Source organism: Bos javanicus, chromosome 10 (genome assembly GCF_032452875.1).
Source record: "Bos javanicus breed banteng chromosome 10, ARS-OSU_banteng_1.0, whole genome shotgun sequence".
Lineage (NCBI taxonomy): Eukaryota > Metazoa > Chordata > Mammalia > Artiodactyla > Bovidae > Bos > Bos javanicus.
This window is the reverse complement of record NC_083877.1, coordinates 7960620-7980641: the sequence shown is the minus strand read 5'-3', so window position 1 is coordinate 7980641 and position 20022 is coordinate 7960620. Positions and strand designations below refer to the sequence as shown.

The 20022-nt window shown below is 46.5% G+C and overlaps 1 protein-coding gene across 1 annotated transcript; it reads right to left on the bottom strand.

Annotated features, from left to right (window-relative positions):
- Window positions 1-260: 260 nt before the first annotated feature.
- F2R (coagulation factor II thrombin receptor) lies at window positions 261-18356 on the bottom strand. The gene is made up of 2 exons (XM_061430010.1): window positions 18093-18356; window positions 261-3537 (listed from the first exon to the last, which is right to left on the bottom strand). Exons 1-2 carry the CDS (start codon window positions 18178-18180, stop codon window positions 2339-2341), a joined length of 1287 nt encoding a protein of 428 aa, XP_061285994.1. The 5' UTR covers window positions 18181-18356; the 3' UTR covers window positions 261-2338.
- Between the last annotated feature and the right edge of the window lie 1666 nt (window positions 18357-20022).

The window sequence follows — 20022 nt, the reverse complement described above, 5'->3', positions numbered from 1 at the left end:
TGGGAAGCCCCTTAACCCTGGCCCACACCTCTGCAAATCGTCTCTTCATTAATGGCTTCCCTGGTGGCTGAGTGGTAAGGAATCTGCCTGCCAATGCACGAGACGTGGGTTTGATGGACAGTGGAGTCTGGTGGGCCACAGTCCTCGGGGTCACAAAGAGTCTGAGGTGACTTCCTGACTAAACAACAAACAACAGCTAAATCCTTAGACTGGCCTTCCTGCCAGGCTCTAAAGACACAATAAAATTTTATTCCAAACAGTTATCAAGCAAACCTTCAGGTTTATTAATAGAGGTTATATACATTAAAAAAAAAGAACATAAAAACAGTGATGTAATATAAGTACATACTGATAATACAGTAATGGGTCTTATTAAGTCAGATTTTAAGTCAGTATTTCAATATAAACAATGAATAAACAGTGACAGCATATCTTCACTAAATTAGATAAAATGAATATAGTAACCAAATTAATAAAAACAATGTTAACTTTTACTTACAATACATACTTTTATGTAAATTATTCAATGGCATTTGGAAACAGTTTGCTCTTTTAAATTGTAAGCACTTGTCTTACAGCTTTCTGTTTGTTTAAAATGCCAATGTTTTTTCATAAGGAAAAAAGATATATATCAACATTATTTTTAATTATTTTGCTAAATACATGAGGATATTCTGTACTTGATACTCATCATAGGGTTAAAAATGCTTTTAAAGTCATTTCATTAACTCTTAATAAAAGTGAATGGAAAAAATGGAGAATATTTTCCTAGATTTCAAAGTCAATTCCATTTCTTCTGCCATTTCTAATCTGACATAATTAATACTTTTTAAAAAATCTGATTTGAGTATGTACTGAACAACACATTGGTAAATAGTGTCCAATTAAGTCAGACTGAAGGACTTTTTCTTAGTTGATGTTTTATTTTTTCAATCTTTTATGTATAACTTTGCTTTCATGTTGATACATAGACTGATGATTATATTATATACAGAATTTATAATTATCTTGCTTGAATAACACTGTAATAAAACATTTCATATTCTGTTACTGAAGGACTTATTTTTAAAAACATGCTTCCTGTAATATATGATGTTTTCATCTCAAGTTATAACCACAGGAAGCAGTAACCCAAATGTTCAAAGTTCTTCACCCGCCAGGCTCGATTATGTGGCACTTCCTGGTGGCATCTGGCTAAACCACTTCTTTACATATTGATGCATCTCTTGTCCACACCATATGTTGGTCCACTTTGTTATTCTCCATAGTAGGTTTCAGACTGACTCAACTCTGTCTGCCCAGCACCCATGCGTGCCTAGAGCACACGATGACTGTCCATGCTTGTCTGTGGCTGGTTCCAGCTGACAGTGACCCTTGCAGCCTAACTGCTGCAAGCAGACATGCCTTCTTTCTCCACTCTTAAAATAGGCAGAGAAGTCTTCTATGTTCATTATCTCTTGGGATGGCACATCCTACTCCAACTTCTAATAAATATGATAAGCTCATGGCCAATCCTTGGGGGAATCCCAGCAGAGGATAGCAAACACGTGGCTCTGTCTTGTATCTACTGCCTGGAGTCTTTCATCTGGGGGAGGGGGGCAAGTCGCTTTGAAAGCCAGCCTCAGGTCACTGGTGGGACTTCTGCTCATTCTCAGTTTACACACGTGGCGTGTAAAGCAGCAAAAATGCTACCCACATCATCTGTTTTCATCCGCTTTAATAATTTTAAGAATTCAAACATTGATATATTTAACAAGAAAAACAAAAGAACTTTCTGTACACACAGCTAGTACTAAGTCTCATCCCCCAACAATTTAAACATTGCTGTTGAACAATTTAAAAATACATTTATTTGCAAAAGCTGTGCGAGTCCAAAGTGTAGAATCCCTCACTCCTCATGGGCTTCTTCAGATGTTCCGAGTTAAACTCCAACCTAAACTTTGCATGTTAAATCAGAAAATCAGAGTTTATTTCCATAGTCTCTGGTGAAAAAAGAGAGGGTTTCCAAGTGCCTATTCTATACTGTACTGCAAATGATATAAGTCCATGTGTATAAATTCACACATACACACATATATCTATAATCAGCATGTAAATATATAAAAACAGAGATGCTTAGTTCTTGTGGTAACTCTGGCAATACTCTCTTGGAATGTTTTCTATTCCTGCTACTTTTGTCTGTAACTAACAAATATACAAGCTCTCCTAGGGAGCCACATAAATCACAAGTTTGTTGTTTTGGATGGTAAAGGAAACACTTCTGTCAGGGATGAAGTTGACTCCTCAGGTGATTTGCCTTTTTAACATTTTCTTTTTAACTCACTGTCAGTCCCTTTTCCTAAGTTAAGAGCTTTTTGTATAGACTGCTACTCAGGTTACTAGAGCAGGTGTCCATTTTACTTGGCATCAGCTGACCGCTGCTGTTACAGCTGCCGGGATCTGAACTTTCTTTGCAGTGTAAGATAGCAGAGAGGTGCCTCTGGCACTCCGAGGAAGCATAGTAGTATATCAAGGGGTCGATGCAACAGCTTATGCTGCTGACGCAGACACACAGGAGGTAGGCAAAGTAGGCGGCCTCTGTCATGGGATCAGAGCTTGAAAGGAACGCGTAGTGGAGAAGCAGAAGGATGTTTGTGGGTCCAAAGCAAAGGATGAAGATGCAGAAGACAGCCGCGGACAGGAGCAAAGCCCGGGACTTCTTGTTCTGGTTGGCAACCGTGGAAGAGCTGAGGCATCGGATGATGGACACGTAACAGACGGTGGAAAGGGTCAGCGGCACGAAGAAGAAGACGGCGGAGAAGGCGGAGAAGTAGTACGAGTAGTAGCCTTCCAGCAGCGTCTGGTTGAGCACGTCGTGGCAGGCGGTGATGTTGAGCCCCGGCACCTGGGTGGCCTGCTCCTGCAGGAGCAGGGGCGCCACCCCCGCGATGGCCATGGCCCAGATGGCCAGGCAGATGAAGGAAGCGCGCCCCAGGGTCCGCCAGGAGAGGGACTGGATGGGGTACACCACGGCCAGGAAGCGGTCGACGCTGATGGCCGTCATGAGCATGATGGAGGCGTACATGTTCCCGTAGAAGGCTGCCGTGACGAAGCGGCACATGGCAGACCCGAACCTCCAGTCGCTTCCGGAGAAGTAGTAGCTGATCTTGAACGGAAGCACACACACGAAGAGTACGTCTGCCGCGGCCAGGTGCAGCATGTACACCACGGCCGGCTTCTTGACCTTCATCTTCAAGACGAACACCACGACGGCCATGATGTTCAGAGGAAGGCTGACGAGGAACACGCCCGTGTAGACTGAGGGGATAAAGACAGTCAGCCAGGCGCTGGTCAGATATCCTGAGGCGGATTTGGAGATAAACCCAGGGGGTGACTTTTGAGGAGGGCTGCTTCTGTTGTCTGAGCTTAATCTGTCTTCTGTGAATTCACCTTCACTCGAGTCCTCGTCCTCTGGCAGTGGGATTTGTTCATATCCGTCATTGGAATTCCTGAGAAAGAAAGACCGAGGACCCAGAGTACCGTTTGTTGGGTCTGTCCCTGAAAAGTAAAAAAAAATTTAAAGGAATTAAGAAGGCAAAAGAGACAAGGAGAGAGTACACTTGACTTTGGCTTTTTGTTTTCTTCCTGGGAGAGTTGGTGGTAAAGAGCATGTGACACTCAATGGATGACAGACTTTATCTGTGTGTGTGTCTCTGTGTGTGCGCTCCATTGCATCTGACTCTGTGCGACCCCACGGGCTGTAGCCCGCCAGGCTCCTCTGTCCCTGGGGATTTCCCAGGCAAGTATAATGGAGTGGGTTGCCATTTCCTTCTCTAGGGGATCTTCCGGACCCAGGGATCGAACCTGAGTCTCCTGCACTGGCAGGTGGGTTCATTACCACTGAGCCACCAGGGAGCCCAGACTTCATCAGGGAATTAGCTAACTCAAGATAGTGTACCACATTTTGTTCTGGCACAAGCAAACGCTTTTCAAGCTCTGCTCCTCAGAGAGATGAGGTGAACCACAGACTTTCAGAGATCTCTGCTGCAGATATCAGGACAGGCTGAGTACAGGCTGATGTAAAAGAAAAAAGCCATGACTTCTTTTCTATGTGAGCCACTGTCTATATAAACAAATTACCCCAGGCTACATGACTTCTCTTTCCTCCATAGGCCTGCAGGTATACATTTTCCCCCCCATTTGGTTTGTGGCTACCCCTTGAAATCCATTCTCCCTCATGGAAAAATCAACACAGAAAGTTGAGGGAACATCTTAAAGCTTATGGAGCTAGAGGTGACTTTGAACAAGACTGCTGCTGCTGCTGCTGCTAAGTCGCTTCAGTCGTGTCCAACTCTGGGCGACCCCATAGACGGCAGCCCACCAGGATCTCTCATCCCTGGGATTCTCCAGGCAAGAACGTTGGAGTGGGTTGCCAGTTCCTTCTCCAGTGCATGAAAGTGAAAAGTGAAAGTGAAGTCGCTTAGTCGTGTCCGCCTCTTAGCCACCTCATGGACTGCAGCCCACCAGGCTCCTCCGTCCATGGCATTTTCCAGGCAAGAGTACTGGAGTGGGTTGCCATTGCCTTCTCCTTGAGCAAGACTGAGGGGACCCAGTTTCCATGACAATTATCCGGGTGATAGAAGCTCTCCTTTACTAGCTTCGGCTTGTTTACACAGTAGAATGTCCCTAATCTCTCATCATCTTTGGGTCCAAGCTGCAGTCCCTCAGGTTACTGTCTAATGAAACCGCAAGGCACCTACCACTTGAGTCATCTTCCCTGTCTCCCTCCTCAGTGGGTCAGTGGAGCAGCACCAGTTCTAGGTCAGTGCCTCCCTCAGCTCAGTTCCAAAATGCCACATGCATCCAGGCAGATGCCAGGCCAGCCAGGCTCTTTTGAGTGTCAACTAGAAATTACTATAAAGGCTCTGCTGCAAACATCCTTCCTTTATCACCCTCCTCCACCAAAAACCTCCAGTGGAAATGTTCATCACAGAAATGCAGCATTCAGCTGCTGAACTCCACCAGCGTTGGCTTCCCGGGAGTCGCACTGTCATTCTGTCACTGAGGGGACTTGGACAGAGAGCCTCTGTTGGGCTTTGAGGAGCTGAAGAGTGGGGACAGAAACCCCAGGGGAAAAGGATGAGGCTTCCATCCCTGGGGGCGATTACCACAAAGGCTGGACATATGTCACTCAGAACTGAGGTCAGGGGATTGAGAACTGGCTGGAAATGAGGTAAGTACAGTGAAATTTCCAGCTTTCAGTTTTATTTTTCAGTACTGGAATGTTCCTGCAAACAAAAACTTACACAGAAAAGCATGATGCAGTAAAAGAGAATGCTGCTTCTGGAAGGTCCTTACCAGACCCAACTATCCCCTAAACAAAAATTACAGACTCTGGATTCCTTTCCTCCTCCGAATCAGTGATCTGAAGTTATGTAGGTTCACAGTCGTGTTGGGGAGGGGAGGGATGGGTCTTGAAAGAAGATGGCAACCAGTGGGTTTCTGGCTTTCAGTGGCTTTTAGCTTGAGAGGAGGCCAAAGTCAGTGCCATGAAAGATGGCTGAAACTCAGATAGAAACCTCATAGTCTCTGTGGCCCGAAGAACTGGAAGACAGTGTTCAGGGCAACCACAGTCACTGGAAACTGAGGAAAGAATCCCAGAAAAGAGCAAGTCGGAGAGGCATGGAGAGCCGCAGAGTCCAGTGTAAATTCTGCCCCAGGTTTGGGGCACACTCAGGGGAGAAATGAAGCTGCTCTGCTAGACTTAAAAGAATGGAAGTGCTGTTTGAGCTTTTTTGCTCAAGAGGAAACATTTGCAGTTTGAGTTCAACCAAATTAACTGCCTGCTAAAGCAAAAACAGCAACACTCTTTAGAGAAATAAGACAAAATCTTGAGTGTTTACAGTAGGATAATATTCAGCATACAGTTAAAAATCATTCGCTATAAAGAGAATCAGCAAAGTGTGACCCAGTCTCAAGAGAAAGGGATAGTCAATGGAAACCAATCCCAAGATGACTCAGATGCTACAACTTGCAGATAAGGATTTTAAAGAGTGTGCTGCAACGATGCTTTAATGAGGAAAGAGAAAGATTTCATTGAAATGAATGAAGAAATAGAAAATAGCAATGAAACCAACCAACGGGACTTCTAGAACTACAAAATAAAACACAATAAATTGGCATCTATTTCCAAAATGAAGAGCAAACCTAGAGTGGCACCAACTGATCCACAGTAGAGCAGGGCCTGGTACCGAAAGCTTGAGGTCAGATGACCGTAGCAAGAGCACGAACGGGTCCCCTGAGGATAAAGTCTCGATCTGTCCCACGGGAAGAACAAAAATCTGCAGTGATGAGCCTGAGTGTACATAGATATCGAGGTTGTTCCCCAAGGGTGGGAAATAGTTCCTATTTAATCTCCAAGTCTCTCTAGTACCCTGGCCCACAGGTAGGAGGTGTGGTCCTTAAATTGGCTTTTAATTATAGATTTACATTCTAATGCTGGCTCTACCCGATGGCTCAGCGGTAAAGAATTCACCTGCAATACAGAAGACGCAGGTTCGATACCGGAGTCAGAAAGATCCCCTGGAGTAGGAAACAAGAACCAACTCCAGTATTCTTGCCTGGGAAATCCTATGGACAGAGGAGCCTGGAGGGCTACAGTCCGTGGGGTTGCAAAAGAGTCCGAACAACAAACAACAGCTGCCTCTACCAGGAGTCACTTAACTCCTCTGAACTCAGTCTCAGGATCACTGAAATGGGAAGATTCAATACCTGCTGGCAGCTTGGAGCATCACACATGAAATGAGGATATATGTTCACTTTGTAAACTTCAAAAATTAACCAGTGTGAGAAATTATTATCCTTCCCCATCACTTCAATGTAGTTTGTTTCTTGCTCTCAATTGTTTTGAGAGCAAAAAATTAAAAAAGCAAAGAAATTAAGATGGAATCTGTGTTCCTCTTCCCTCCCTCAACATATAACTGTGTTTCGTTTTTCTGTGTGACGAGGGACATGGAGAGGCTATAAGGTACAGAGCCCCAGCATTCAGAGCCGTAAATCAAATTTCAAATTCACAACCTTTCCCTCAAGGATCACTTCCCTCCTCTTGTGATGCATCTAATTCACTCTGTGTGTATTGATCGGGTCACGTGGGATCCAGACCCTGGTTCAACGGGCCCCGTGGGAGGGAAGTGAGGCTACCCTCGAAGTCATGAATGTGTGGGAGGTGGAAGAAAAGAAATGAATGAGTTCTGGCACTTCGGGACCACAAAGATATGTGTCTTTAAAAATGCTGACCCACAGGAACCTTAAAATAACATAACTTTCTGCTGCAAAAGTCCTCGGGGGGCTTGGCCGGATTGAGGACTCGTCATGTCACGTATAGAGGGGAGACAATCACATGCATGCCTGTGTGCAAGCTACATGAGCATCAGGCCGAGACCCAGAGGAGTGACGCCCTGGAAATCTACGAACACTCACAACTCAACTCTTAGACGCTGTCACTTGGCCTGAACATAAAACTGTCATTAGGCTTTGCGCTGTAGCTAGTCTTGGTTGGCCAAAAATTTCGTTCGGCTTTTTCTCTCGTAGCTTACGGAAAAACCCGAATGAACTTTATGGCCAACCCAACACTTTGGGAATCAGTATTTGTTTTCTAAAATTTCTTCTCTGGCTCGGCCTTCTTGGGCAGTATGTCGAACATGACATTTTTACAGGCTGGAGCCCAGGAAGAATGCATAATCCCGTGAATAGATATCATTGCCTAAGGTGTCACCTTTTCTTGCCACCACAGGTTTTGATACTTTGGCCTTTATGGGATTACAGGATGTCAGTAAATTTTGTTTATTTAACTGTATACCAGCATCAAAGAAAGAATAAAACCAATTCCAGGTGACTAGATAAATCCAACTAGCTTGTGCCTTGGGCTGAAATTTGAGTTTGGGAATCTTGCTTTTACTTTAGTCCTAGGTCAAGGAGAAAGTGCCTGTCAGTGGATCGAAAACTCCTGTAACATCTGTGTTTTTACTGGTAAGTTATAGCTTAAAAAAAAAAACAAACAAAAAACTAGGTCAGGTCCTAAAATTGATCCTCATATTTGTTGCAAAAGTTTCACTTAATTCAGGTTTCCTGAAATGGCTCTAGAGTAATTTTGATTGTTGAACATAGACTATTGCTAATGAGTTTGAATGTGGACTCTCTAACTCTGGAGACTTAGAAATTATAAGTTAGGCATGGCACTTTTTCTGACTTTGACGAGATCTGGCCTAGAAGCAGAGTGGTGCCCAGATGTTCTCTCAAGGTCCCTCATGATCCTGGGATTTATACCATGTCAGCCTCCCAGAATATGCCAGCTTCAGTTCTGACTCAGAGCTTTGGCCCAGAGGGCTCACCCTTGGTGGGTTAAGAAACCAGAAATCCCAGGACCTTGCCTACATTCAGAGAGAAGGACAGCTGTCCCCTGCACTTCCCCACCAGTGACTCAACACTACAGGCTAAAGGGCAGTCAAGAAGGGGGTGATGGAAGAATGATGGAAACATACTAATTCCAAGCAGAAAACAACATGAGTGGGATACTCGATGGTCTCAGATGGAATCATGCATCATGAAAAGAAGTGCTCCTTAAAGAAACTGCTGGTGCCAGATCTGGGGGAGGAAGTGCACAAGACGACCCCTGAATGTCTTCAAAGAACATTAGGGTCAGGTCAGAAAGACTCTGAAGTCAGTCCAAGGGCCCTTCCCAGTGGCCAAAGATCATTAAGAGAATAATGACAGAAATGCATGGAAATGTGGGAGAACGTCATATTTGTTAAGATCTATTAGAAAAGGCAGAGGAACCAGAGATCAAATTGCCAACATCTGTTGGATGATCGAAAAAGCAAAAGAGTTCCAGAAAAACGTCTACTTCTGTTTTATTGACTATGCCAGAGCCTTTGACTGTGTAGATCACAAAAAAATGTGGAAAATTCTGAAAGAGATGGGAATACCAGACCACCTGACTTGCCTCTTAAGAAACCTATCTGCAGGTCAGGAAGCAACAGTTAGAACTGGACATGGAACAACAGACTGGTTCCAAATAGGAAAAGGTGTATGTCAAGGCTGTATATTGTCACCCTGCTTATTTAACTTATATGCAGAGTACATCATGAGAAATGCTGGACTCAATGAAGCAGAAACTGGAATCAAGATTGCCGGGAGAAATAGCAATAATCTCAGATATGCAGATGACACCACCCTTATGGCAGAAAGAGAAGAACTAAAGAGCCTCTTGAAAGTGAAAGAGGACAGTCAAAAAGTTGGCTTAAAGCTCAACATTCAGAAAACTAAGATCATGGCATCTGGTCCCATCACTTCATGGCAAATAGATGGAGAAACAATGGAAAGAGTGTCAGACTTTATTTTGGGGGGCTCCAAAATCACTGCAGATGGTGACTGCAGCCATGAAATTAAAAGATGCTTGCTCCTTGGAAAAAAGTTATGACCAAACTAGACAGCGTATTAAAAAGCAGAGACATTACTTTGCCAACAAAGGTCCATCTAGTCAAAGTTATGGTTTTTCTAGTAGTCATGTGTGGATGAGAGAGTCGGACTATAAAGAAAGCTGAGCACCGAAGAATTGATGCTTTTGAACTGTGGTGCTGGAGAAGACTCTTGAGAGACAGAAAGGAGATCCAACCAGTGGATACTAAAGGAAATCAGTCCTGAATATTCATTGGAAGGACTGATGCTGAAGCTGAAACTCCAATACTTTGGCCACCTGATGCCAAGAGCTGACTCAATGGAAAAGACCCTGATGCTGGGAAAGATTGAGGGCGGGAGGATAAGGGGACAACAGAAAATGAGATGGTTGGATGGCATCACCGACTCAATGGACATGGGTTTGAGTAAGCTCTGGGAGTTGGTGATGGACGGGGAGGCCTGGTGTGCTGCAGACCACGGGGTCGCAAAGAGTCAGGCATGACTGAGTGACTGAACTGATGAGTTCATAATTATACTTCAAGGAAAATAAAACCTTTTTGGGTCACTTTTGGAGGAAACGAGGGGACCCAGTATGAAAATTGGTAAATAAAGGCCAGATTCAGCATTTATCTTGCCTTTTCTATATTGAAAATATTTTGGGGAAGCCAAATAGTCAATGAAGGAAACTTCTAGTTTATAAAATAATCCCAGCTTATAAACACAGAAACAATGACAGATTTAGAAATGCATCTTGAAGTGCTTAATGAAATAAGATTTAGTCCAATGATCATTAGTCTCTTAAAAAAAAAAGGTTGAGGTGTAAGGATAGGTGATAGGAACTCTGATAACTGGGTCACTTGAGCACACCCGAGTCCACTGTGCAACCTTAAGTTCTCAAAAAAGAGAGACAGGACTTCCCTGGCGGCCCAGGGGCTAGGATCTGCGCTCTCAGCGCAGGGACCTGGGTTCAATCTCTGGACAAGGCACTAGATCCCATATGCTACCACTAAGACTGGTGTAGCCAAACAAATTAAAAACAAACAGGTGATGTAACAGGTGTGTACACACCACCACTAGGTCAGGCAGTCTTGGAGAAAAGCCAAATAAATCAGGCTAAGTCTCCAAATGGGCCACATTACAGAAAATGCACAGGAGAGAAGGGCATGTTGAACAGCCCTGCTGGATAGACCCAGTATGTAACAGGAAAGTCTAGAAGAGAGATGACCCAGTTTCTCTGACACAGAGCCTTGAAAAAAGAGGAGAGGGAAAACCATTACAGATTAAGAGAGACTTAAGGGTACGTCAACCTAAGGCAACAGCGGACCTCATTTGACCCCAATTCAAATAAACCAACCGAAAAAGCATTTATGAGACAATCAGCGAAATGTGAACACTGACCATTCGAATAGTTCACAATATTAAGAAACTGTTGTTCAGTCTTCTTAGGTGTTATAACGTCACTGTGGTTACATGAAGTATATATAGTGATATATTTACACATGAAAAGATACCGTGTGTCTGGGATTTGCTTTAAAATTGTCCATTTGGAGAGGAGGAAAGTGAGGATACAAATAAAGCATATAGGGGGTAATTGTGCTGCCCACATTAGGTATCTTTGAAAGTTTCCATAATGAAAAGTGAGAAATAAAAGAAGAAAAACATTTTATGGACATTTACTAGCCACCAAAAACTAAAGACAACAGTTTTTGCTTTCATTTCTGTTTTGTCTTAGTTTTGAAGGGGAAAAGGTGCTTGAATGTTTGTGTGAACACAGCTTTACACTGAGAGAATTCATGCTACACCAGCCCTTCCAAGGCGTTTCTGGAATAAGGAGGGTGTGGGTATGAAGAAGACATTTGTTGAGCAGTTACTTTGTGCTCGATATTTCACTTACCTACCTCATGTAACCCCAGTATTTTTATGAGATAAGCGTGACAGAGCCTATTTTACAGACAACAAGGATGTGCAGAGGCTAAGTGACTGATCCAACGCCCCACAGATAGAAAGTGGGGCAGCCGGGGACTGAGCCACATCTGCCTGGTTCTGAAGCTCCTGCTCTTTGAACACCACTTACCCTGTCTCTTCAAGGAAGCTGTGAATTCAGGACCTGCTCCTGAAAGAGTACGCTTTTCTTCTCTAGCATTTCACCAAACAATCTGCCCACCCTTTGGAACTACATACAGCAGGTGGGACACAGCCATGTGAGTGTGTGAGTTCAGCTGATGATGGGCACAGGTGCTGCTTGGGAATCACAAGTCCTGCTGACCTTGGCGACACACCAACCACATGCCAACAACCCAGCCTTCACAGACAGGACAGATGTAGTAAGAGTCGGTCAAGGACAAAACAGAGAAAGAGATGTTTAGAATACTGTTTCAGATGAGGCAGAAGCAAGTGAGCAAGTAAATGAACAAAAATCTCTGCTGAGGACAAGAATCAGAGAATAAGATAAGCCCTGACTGCAGACTGAAGATGAGACGGCCCCTGCCTGCGGTGGCCCCTGCCCCTCCCACCCTCTGGAGCAGGCTGGGAGCATCCCAAAGCAAACCTGGGGGAAGCCAGGGGCGTAGGGGTTACAGGAAGCAAGGCCAACCAGAAAATGTAAACACCAGAGTATCCAACACCACTGCAGGCACTAAAACGTGTGTGGGGGCCCCTCCCGAAGGCCAGGGCCCGACTCAACTCGTGGGGTCAGAAGACTAGCAGGGTCTCTGAGAAGGACTCTGATCCTGGCTCTCCCCATTCCTCCAGGCCCGTTCTCCACCCAGAGGGACAGGCGTGGGGATACCACTGTCTACAAGACGCCGAGCTGACAGGAAAACTAATTTACAGTAAAGGATGTTTACCATCGCCGATTTCCCCAGAACCAAATGTTTCCACACCCCCAACCCCCAACCCCACCCAAGTCCTACTGCAGCTTGTAAACCCGAACTCAAAGAAGCTACGTTCTAGAGATGATAGAAACGGTCATAAATAGCACTTCCTGGAAAGCAGAACTCTTCTTGTAAGGCCACATAAGCCTCAGTTCTGCTGACAGAACTGGCCTGCTGCGCCAGTGTTGAGATGATGGTAGGGACCTGACGCTGCTTATGAAATCAATGCACAGAACTATAACAAGCTTTTAAAATCACGTAGAAAATGAACGCATAGCACGTGGTAAAGGTGAGTACTGGTTGGGAAAACTTTTGTTAACTGTACACCATGACTGTCCCCGGGCATTTACTGAACATACAGGCAGCAACCCTGTCACCATATAAAGCATATTCCTTAGAGTCCTTACTGCTGGTTAGCAAAAAAGAAAATACCAGAAAACACTCCTTTATAATACATAATACCTGACACTTTTAATCCACTACAGACTTGAAGTATAAATAGATGAGATTAGATTAGGTCCTTTCCTGAAGTTCAATATTTGTTTTGAAGTGCAAATTTCAGATTATTCCTGTTATTTCCAAAAGCAGGCTCTTTTGAAAGCAAATAAAGGCCTGTAATGGCCTGGTAAGTGGCAAAACATCATTGGATGCCTTGGGATGGAGAAAAAGGAGGCATCACTTCATGGGTTTTTCCAAGCACCATCCCAACGTAAGGGCTTCCCTGGTGGCTCAGCCAGTAAAGAATCTGCCTGCAATGAGAAAGACCTGGGTTTGATCCCTGGATTGGGAAGTTCTCCTGGAGAAGGAAATGGCAACCCACTCCAGTTTTCTTGCCTGGAGAATCCTCATGGACAGCAGAGCTGGCGGGCCACGGTCCGTGGGATCACAAAGAGTTGGACACAACTGAGCGACTAAGTACGCACACATCCCAAGGTCAATGTGGGAGAGGCTGTCTGGGGGAAGCTCAGTCTAGACAGAGAACTGTGTATTCTGACAGTTTTGGGCATAAGCATGAGGAGGTGAATGGCAGAATGAAATAAACCACAAAGTAGGGAAACAAACAAAATTCTCAATGTCGAAAGTGTGAGTCCTGGATACTGTCGTCCTAGTCAAAAATAAACCCAGGCTGGGGTTCCTGATGATCCTTCTGGGGTTCTGTGAGTATCCCACAGTAAAGGGGATGCAGTCCCCCAGACACAAAAGGCTGCATGATATGATTCCATTCATGTGCGGAAATACGCAGAAGTGGTGAACCCAGAGCAAATCAGCCCTGCCAAGAGCTGGAGGTAGGGGATGGGGCCGAGCGCGTGATGGTGACCTGATTTCTTTTCGAACTAGATAGAGGTGGTAGGTGGAGAAGGCGATGGCACCCCACTCCAGTACTCTTGCCTGGAAAATCCCATGGACAGAGGAGCCTGGTAGGCTGCAGTCCATGGGGTCGCTAAGAGTCGGGCACGACTGAGCGACTTCACTTTCACTTTTCACTTTCATGCATTGGAGGAGGAAATGGAAACCCACTCCAATGTTCTTGCCTGGAGAATCCCAGGGACGGCGGAGCCTGGTGGGCTGCCGTCTATGGGGTCACACAGAGTCGGACATGACTGGAGCGCCTTAGCAGAAGCAGCAGCAGCAGAGGCGGTAGGTGTACCACACTGTAAATGCGCTAAATGCCACTAACTGTAAACTTAAAAATGGTTAATTTTATGCTATGTAGATTCTACCTCAATTGTGTTTAATTATTTTTATATCCATAGAGTTAATTTTGATATTAATGTTATCCCCCAGTTTGGTCCTCTTCATTTCTTCCAGTGGCTTCCAACGGCCTTGCAGCGTCAGTCCCTAACTCTAATATATCTTCATTCCGTGCCCCTCCTCTGCACTGTGTGTGTCAAAGAAAGGCTGCATTTCTGCGTCATATGCTCAATCGCACAATCTTATATTGTGTAATGCAATTATTTAAAAATTCTTTTCACTCATTTCAAGGTAATCTTTTTATACAGTTTTGAAAGGTTACTTTCCATTTAAAATTATTACAAAATATTGGCTACATTCCCTGTGTTGAACAATATTGACCTCAACTTTGGAAGCAGAGGAAGACAAGAAGGAAGGGAGGAGGGAGAAGGGGAAGGAGGAAGAGAAGGAAAGAAGGGAGGAAGGGTGAGTTTCAAGGGAAAAGAAGGATGTGTGTCCAGAGAGAGTGAGACGAGAGAAGCGCAGGGTCCTGGGGACTCCAGGGTCTCAGCGGAACTCCAACTCAGGCTCAGCTGAGTCCGTCTGCTGCAGTGACAGGACAGGAGTGAGCTGCCCGAGAGAGGAGAGAAGGGGCAGCGAGGGCACAGGGAAACGATGGCCGGAAGCAGGCTGGCAAAGGAGCAAACTCAGAGCTGATGAGGAGCTGCGAGTCAGGGCTGACAGCATGCTCGTCTGTTTAGACATAAAAGGTAGAGAAATGCTGAGCTGGAAAGAAGGGAGGGCAGAGACACGCTGAACTGAAAAGAAGGAGGCAGGGCTGGAAGGGCAACCATTAGAGATGACGTGAGAGGATTCCTGAGGAGGGGCCAGAACGCCCCGGTACCTGTCCTCACACGAAGGAAGCGTGGGCCAACCGCAGGACGTGTCCTATGAACACAGTGCCCCGGTCACTAAGGAGCGAATGAACGGGAAAAAGGACGGGAAGGAGGAAGTTTTAAGTGATTGAGATGCTGGGGTAGAAAACGACTTGCTGATTCATAAGAAATTTGACTTTCAGAGGTTTCTGCTTGACTACAAGCAGCTTCACTGTCTCGTTTCGTGTCATTTGTTGGGCGGAAGATGACAGCCTCTCAGTAACGGCCAATTAACCTGCACATTCATGACGGAGGTCTAGTCACAGACTGCCTTATCATCCGCTTCAGAGAGTAAAGGCAGGGTACCACAATCGATGCATCTACGCTTACTAAGCACCTCTGTGTGCTAGACCTGGGCTCCCCAGCCAGAGGGGCACAGACTCTGCCTTCCGGGATCCTGGGAAGCACTGCAGGATTATTTCTCTGCTGTCAGAGGGGCTGGGGGCTCTGGATGGCTTCCTCTTCATAGTGGACAGTAGAGAAAGCCTGCACTTGGCGGAAAAGGCCTGTGGTCAAATGTGTTTCACTTGTAACTGCACTTGTGACTTAAGCATTTGGGAGCCTCAGTTTTTACCTGTAGAATGGGGATGCCATCTGCTCAAACGGTGGATACAGAATAAGTGAAATAGTGTCTGTAATGCGTCCAGGCAGGGTGCTGGCTGTAGTAGGTTCTTGACATAAAGTAGCTGTTTTTCATTAAATGTGAACAAGTAGGGTGTGGGAAGGGCATTCTGGCCAGAGGAATGGCCTGGGGACAAAGCCAGAGAAAGCACAGCTCCGGGAGGTGGAACTACAGGGCGGGGGCTGGGCGAAGTACAGATAACGTAATAGATTATGTAATAGGGGAGGCTCAGTAATAAGGGAGGCTGGGGACCCATCCTGCACGGGAACAGGCACCTTCTCTATACTAAGGAACTGAGCTTGACTTTGTGGGCAGGAAGCCAGTACATGGAATCTCCCATCCGACCCCCTCTGCCACGGTCACCATCAGCGCTTCTGGCACCTTTTACTCTCCAGACCTTTATAGAATTGACGGACCTCACCTCTAGGACACTGACACGCTTTGATGAGAGAGTCTCACTTATACTGCTTGGACAAAGGAAGGTAAACTGGTTAATGAACTCAGGAATTTCTCAAGTATCTGCTGAGTGAACATCTGTTCTAGATGCCAAAGGGATAAACGGAAGTTTATAATCTTTGCTGGGGGATGACGGACCCACAAAGTGGAAAAGCCACTTTGCAGGCAAAGCCAAAACGAGTAGGGACAAGTCTGAGAGTGCTTTGAGAAAGCTCAAACTGGTGGGCAAGGCTTGTCCTGGAAGGGTTTCCTATGACTGGGGTCTCTTGACTCCTTCCATCGGATACAGGTGGTTAAGACAGGCATTGTTTAGAATTGCAGGCGCACAGTGATCATAAAAAGCAGACCTATTTTTGGTTGATTTTATGGGGCTTAAAACTCTCCAAAGACAAGGTCCCACCTATTTCTTGCATCCAGGACCCCCTCCTCCTTTTGGAATTTAGGTACACTGTCTCTGAGACTTAGTTTCAGAATTGGCAAAAGGGGATAAACATGAGAGGGGGTGAAAGGAGACAACGTGTAGTGAAATGCCTCTGGGCCCAGGGTTAAACACAATACAACACTTAACAAGAGTGCCTTTTCGTTCTCATCCTCTTTTCTTCTCTCCCTCATAAAGTGGTCCCAGAATCCGGGGTAGATGAATTGGCCAATGTTCTTCAGCTCTATCTATAGTAGTGTCTTAGCATGCACCATTCAGGTCGATGTGTGTAACAAGCGTGGGGAACAGCAGTCTGAACTTCACCCCCTAACCAGAGGCCAAAACCTTCCTAGGGAACCCACTGCGAAGAAAGGTGACACCATGGACACGGCATCTGTATAAACACCTCACCACCCAAACCTCAAACACAAATTTGTGTTAAGAGCACATCCCAGAATAAATCTGTAAAGTGATATCTGACATCAGTGTCACCATACACAATTTTTCAGGAGTTCTCTGCTTTCCCAAACATTGCAAGAGATAATGTGCGAAGCTGCTGCAAAACTTTTGGGCTCCTGTGTGGGCTTCTCAGTGTTCTCAAAAGCATCACCTCCAAACTCACCCTGAGCAAAGATGGAGAGCAGAGAAACCAGTTTCTGTGTGTTTCTGTCACCTCTCCATCTCCAACTGCCTGTATTCCTTCCAAGTTGCGAAAACAATACAGAATACACAGTGTTTCACAGATAAGGAAAACAGCTAGCATTTGTTACTACTCGGAATAAAAGAAGCGGTCAGAAAGCTTACAAAGTTGTATCGCTATAAAGAAATAACAGCATTTCCCCCATCCCTTTCTATCTAGGCTCTTTCCAGGCAACAACTTTTCTGCCCCGTTTTTTTTTTTTTTTTTAAGGGGGAGAAGTTGGAAAATGCATTTATTTGCTCAGGCAGCCAGATCCTTTAAAATACACGCAGCGCACAGTAATACATGTATTCTAGGTGAGAAACCTCCGTCTCCCAGCAGATCAGAAACTGAAATGGTTTCATCCCACAGGGGCTGAGGGAGCCGTTTGTGAGGAGCTGGATTGTTGCCTCAACTCGCTTGGAAGACTGGGTCCTAGGAAACAAGCAAACAAAGCCCGCCGACCACCGCCTCGTGGCGATCTAGCTATCACTCGGTATCCCGCACCAAGACCACCACACAAGGCCTGTCTGTGCCCGGCGGGGCGGCAGGTCCTGATTCTCCACTGAACGGGCCACGGGACCAAGCTTTTCTCTACACCCCTTTCCTCGCCTTCAAAATGTGCAAGAAAAGCCGTTTGAACAAAACAAAACTTCAGCGGGAGCGGTTCTCCACCACCTCTTGGGGGAAAACAAACAAACAAAAACCCGGACCGGCTATTGGTGGAGCAACGTGAAACCCCTTTCTTTTCGGGGTGGTCCTGGGAGAAACAGGCCCCGCAGTGGCAACAAATGCAACGAGGTCCCTCGGCTTCCCCAAGACAGCCCGAGCCCTCCTCGTCCACCTCCCACACCCTGCATGCTCCAGAAGTCGGTGCAGAGAGGTCCGGGCCGAGCCCGCAGCGGGCTCCCAGAGAAGGGGCGATCAGGGGGCACCCCCGGGGTCCCGCGGAGGCCCGGGGCTGCAGGACCGGACGGGAGGGGAGTTCGGGGCCCACGCTCACCTGGTCTGGGGCCTCGGGTGCGGGCCGACACCAGGGGGCTGCACAGACCGAGCCCCGCGGCCCAGAGCAGCAGCCACCGCGGCCCCATTGTCCCGGGGCTCCGCGCGCTCGGCGGGGCCGGGGCGGCGCGGCTCGGGGAGGCTGGCCCGCCGCCCGGACGCTCGGGCAGCACGCGGGGAGTCTAGAGGGCGGCCGCACGGGCAGACAGTCCGCTCGCCTCTGGGCAGGATGAGGCGGTTCGGCGCGTCTGGCGGCGCCGGTTGGGGAATAGGTCCCCGGGGGCGCGGGCGCGGGCGGGGGCGGGGCTCGCGAGCGCCGGGCCTGGAAGGGCGCCCCCCGGCGGCCAGTGTGCGCCTCGGCGCGGCCGCCGCCCCCTCCGCTGTCGCCGGGCCAGCCGGGGCTCGGCCATCTAGCCGCCCCTCCTCGCGCTTTGGGCCGCCCGCCCCGCGGGGGAACCCGAGTAAGAAGTCGTTTCCTCGGCCCGTCGACGTCCCGCGAGCTATCAGCCGCTCACCCGGGGAGCACAGACTTGAGCGGAGAACCTCGGGTCGCGGCCCCCCACCAGCCCGTCCCTCCCCGGGCCCGACTCAGGCCGTGCGCTGCGCCGCATTGGGAAACATGGGAGCTTGGCCACAAGTGTTAAAGCGACTTGTGCTTTTGTAACTCCGGGTTAGTGGATTTGAAAGTTTATACTGTAGACCCAGGGTGGCCCGCGGGTGAGAAGAAGCTCTTCGCTTTGAACAGAATTTTTTTTTTTTAATTTTTTTATTTTTTTTATTCTTCCAATTTTATTTTATTTTTAAACTTTACATAATTGTATTAGTTTTGCCAAACATCAAAATGAATCCGCCACAGGTATACATGTGTTCCCCATCCCGAACCCTCCTCCCTCCTCCCTCCCCATACCATCCCCCTGGGCCGTCCCAGTGCACCAGCCCCAAGCATCCAGCATCATGCATCGAACCTGGACTGGCAACTCGTTTCCTACATGATATTTTACATGTTTCATTGCCATTCTCCCACATCCTCCCACCCTCTCCCTCTCCCACAGAGTCCACAAGACTGTTCTATACCTCAGTGTCTCTTTTGCTGTCTCGTACACCGGGTTATTGTTACCATCTTTCTAAATTCCATATATATGCGTTAGTATACTGTATTTATGTTTTTCCTTCCGGCTTACTTCACTCTGTATAATAGGCTCCAGTTTCATCCACCTCATTAGAACTGATTCAAATGTATTCTTTTTAATGGCTGAGTAATACTCCATTGTGTATATGTACCACAGCTTTCTTATCCATTCATCTGCTGATGGACATCTAGGTTGCTTCCATGTCTTGGCTATTATAAACAGTGCTGCGATGAACATTGGGGTACACGTGTCTCTTTCCCTTCTGGTTTCCTCAGTGTGTATGCCCAGCAGTGGGGTTGCTGGATCATAAGGCAGTTCTATTTCCAGTTTTTTAAGGAATCTCCACACTGTTCTCCATAGTGGCTGTACTAGTTTGCATTCCCACCAACAGTGTAAGAGGGTTCCCTTTTCTCCACACCCTCTCCAGCATTTATTATTTGTAGACTTTTGGATCGCAGCCATTCTGACTGGTGTGAAATGGTACCTCATAGTGGTTTTGATTTGCATTTCTCTGATAATGAGTGATGTTGAGCATCTTTTCATGTGTTTGTTAGCCATCTGTATGTCTTCTTTGGAGAAATGTCTATTTAGTTCTTTGGCCCATTTTTTGATTGGGTCGTTTATTTTTCTGGAGTTGAGCTGTAGGAGTTGCTTGTATATTTTTGAGATTAGTTGTTTGTCGGTTGCTTCATTTGCTATTATTTTCTCCCATTCTGAAGGCTGTCTTTTCACCTTGCTAATAGTTTCCTTTGATGTGCAGAAGCTTTTAAGGTTAATTAGGTCCCATTTGTTTATTTTTGC

What these genes read in the sequence shown, in the direction of transcription:
- F2R (XM_061430010.1), bottom strand. Translation starts at nt 18,180, where the DNA reads ATGGGGCCGCGGTGGCTGCTGCTCTGGGCCGCGGGGCTCGGTCTGTGC. An exon ending in CACCCGAGGCCCCAGACCAG is followed by an intron (nt 3,538 to 18,092) that starts GTGAGCGTGGGC and finishes TTTACTTTTCAG; the next exon opens with GGACAGACCCAACAAACGGT.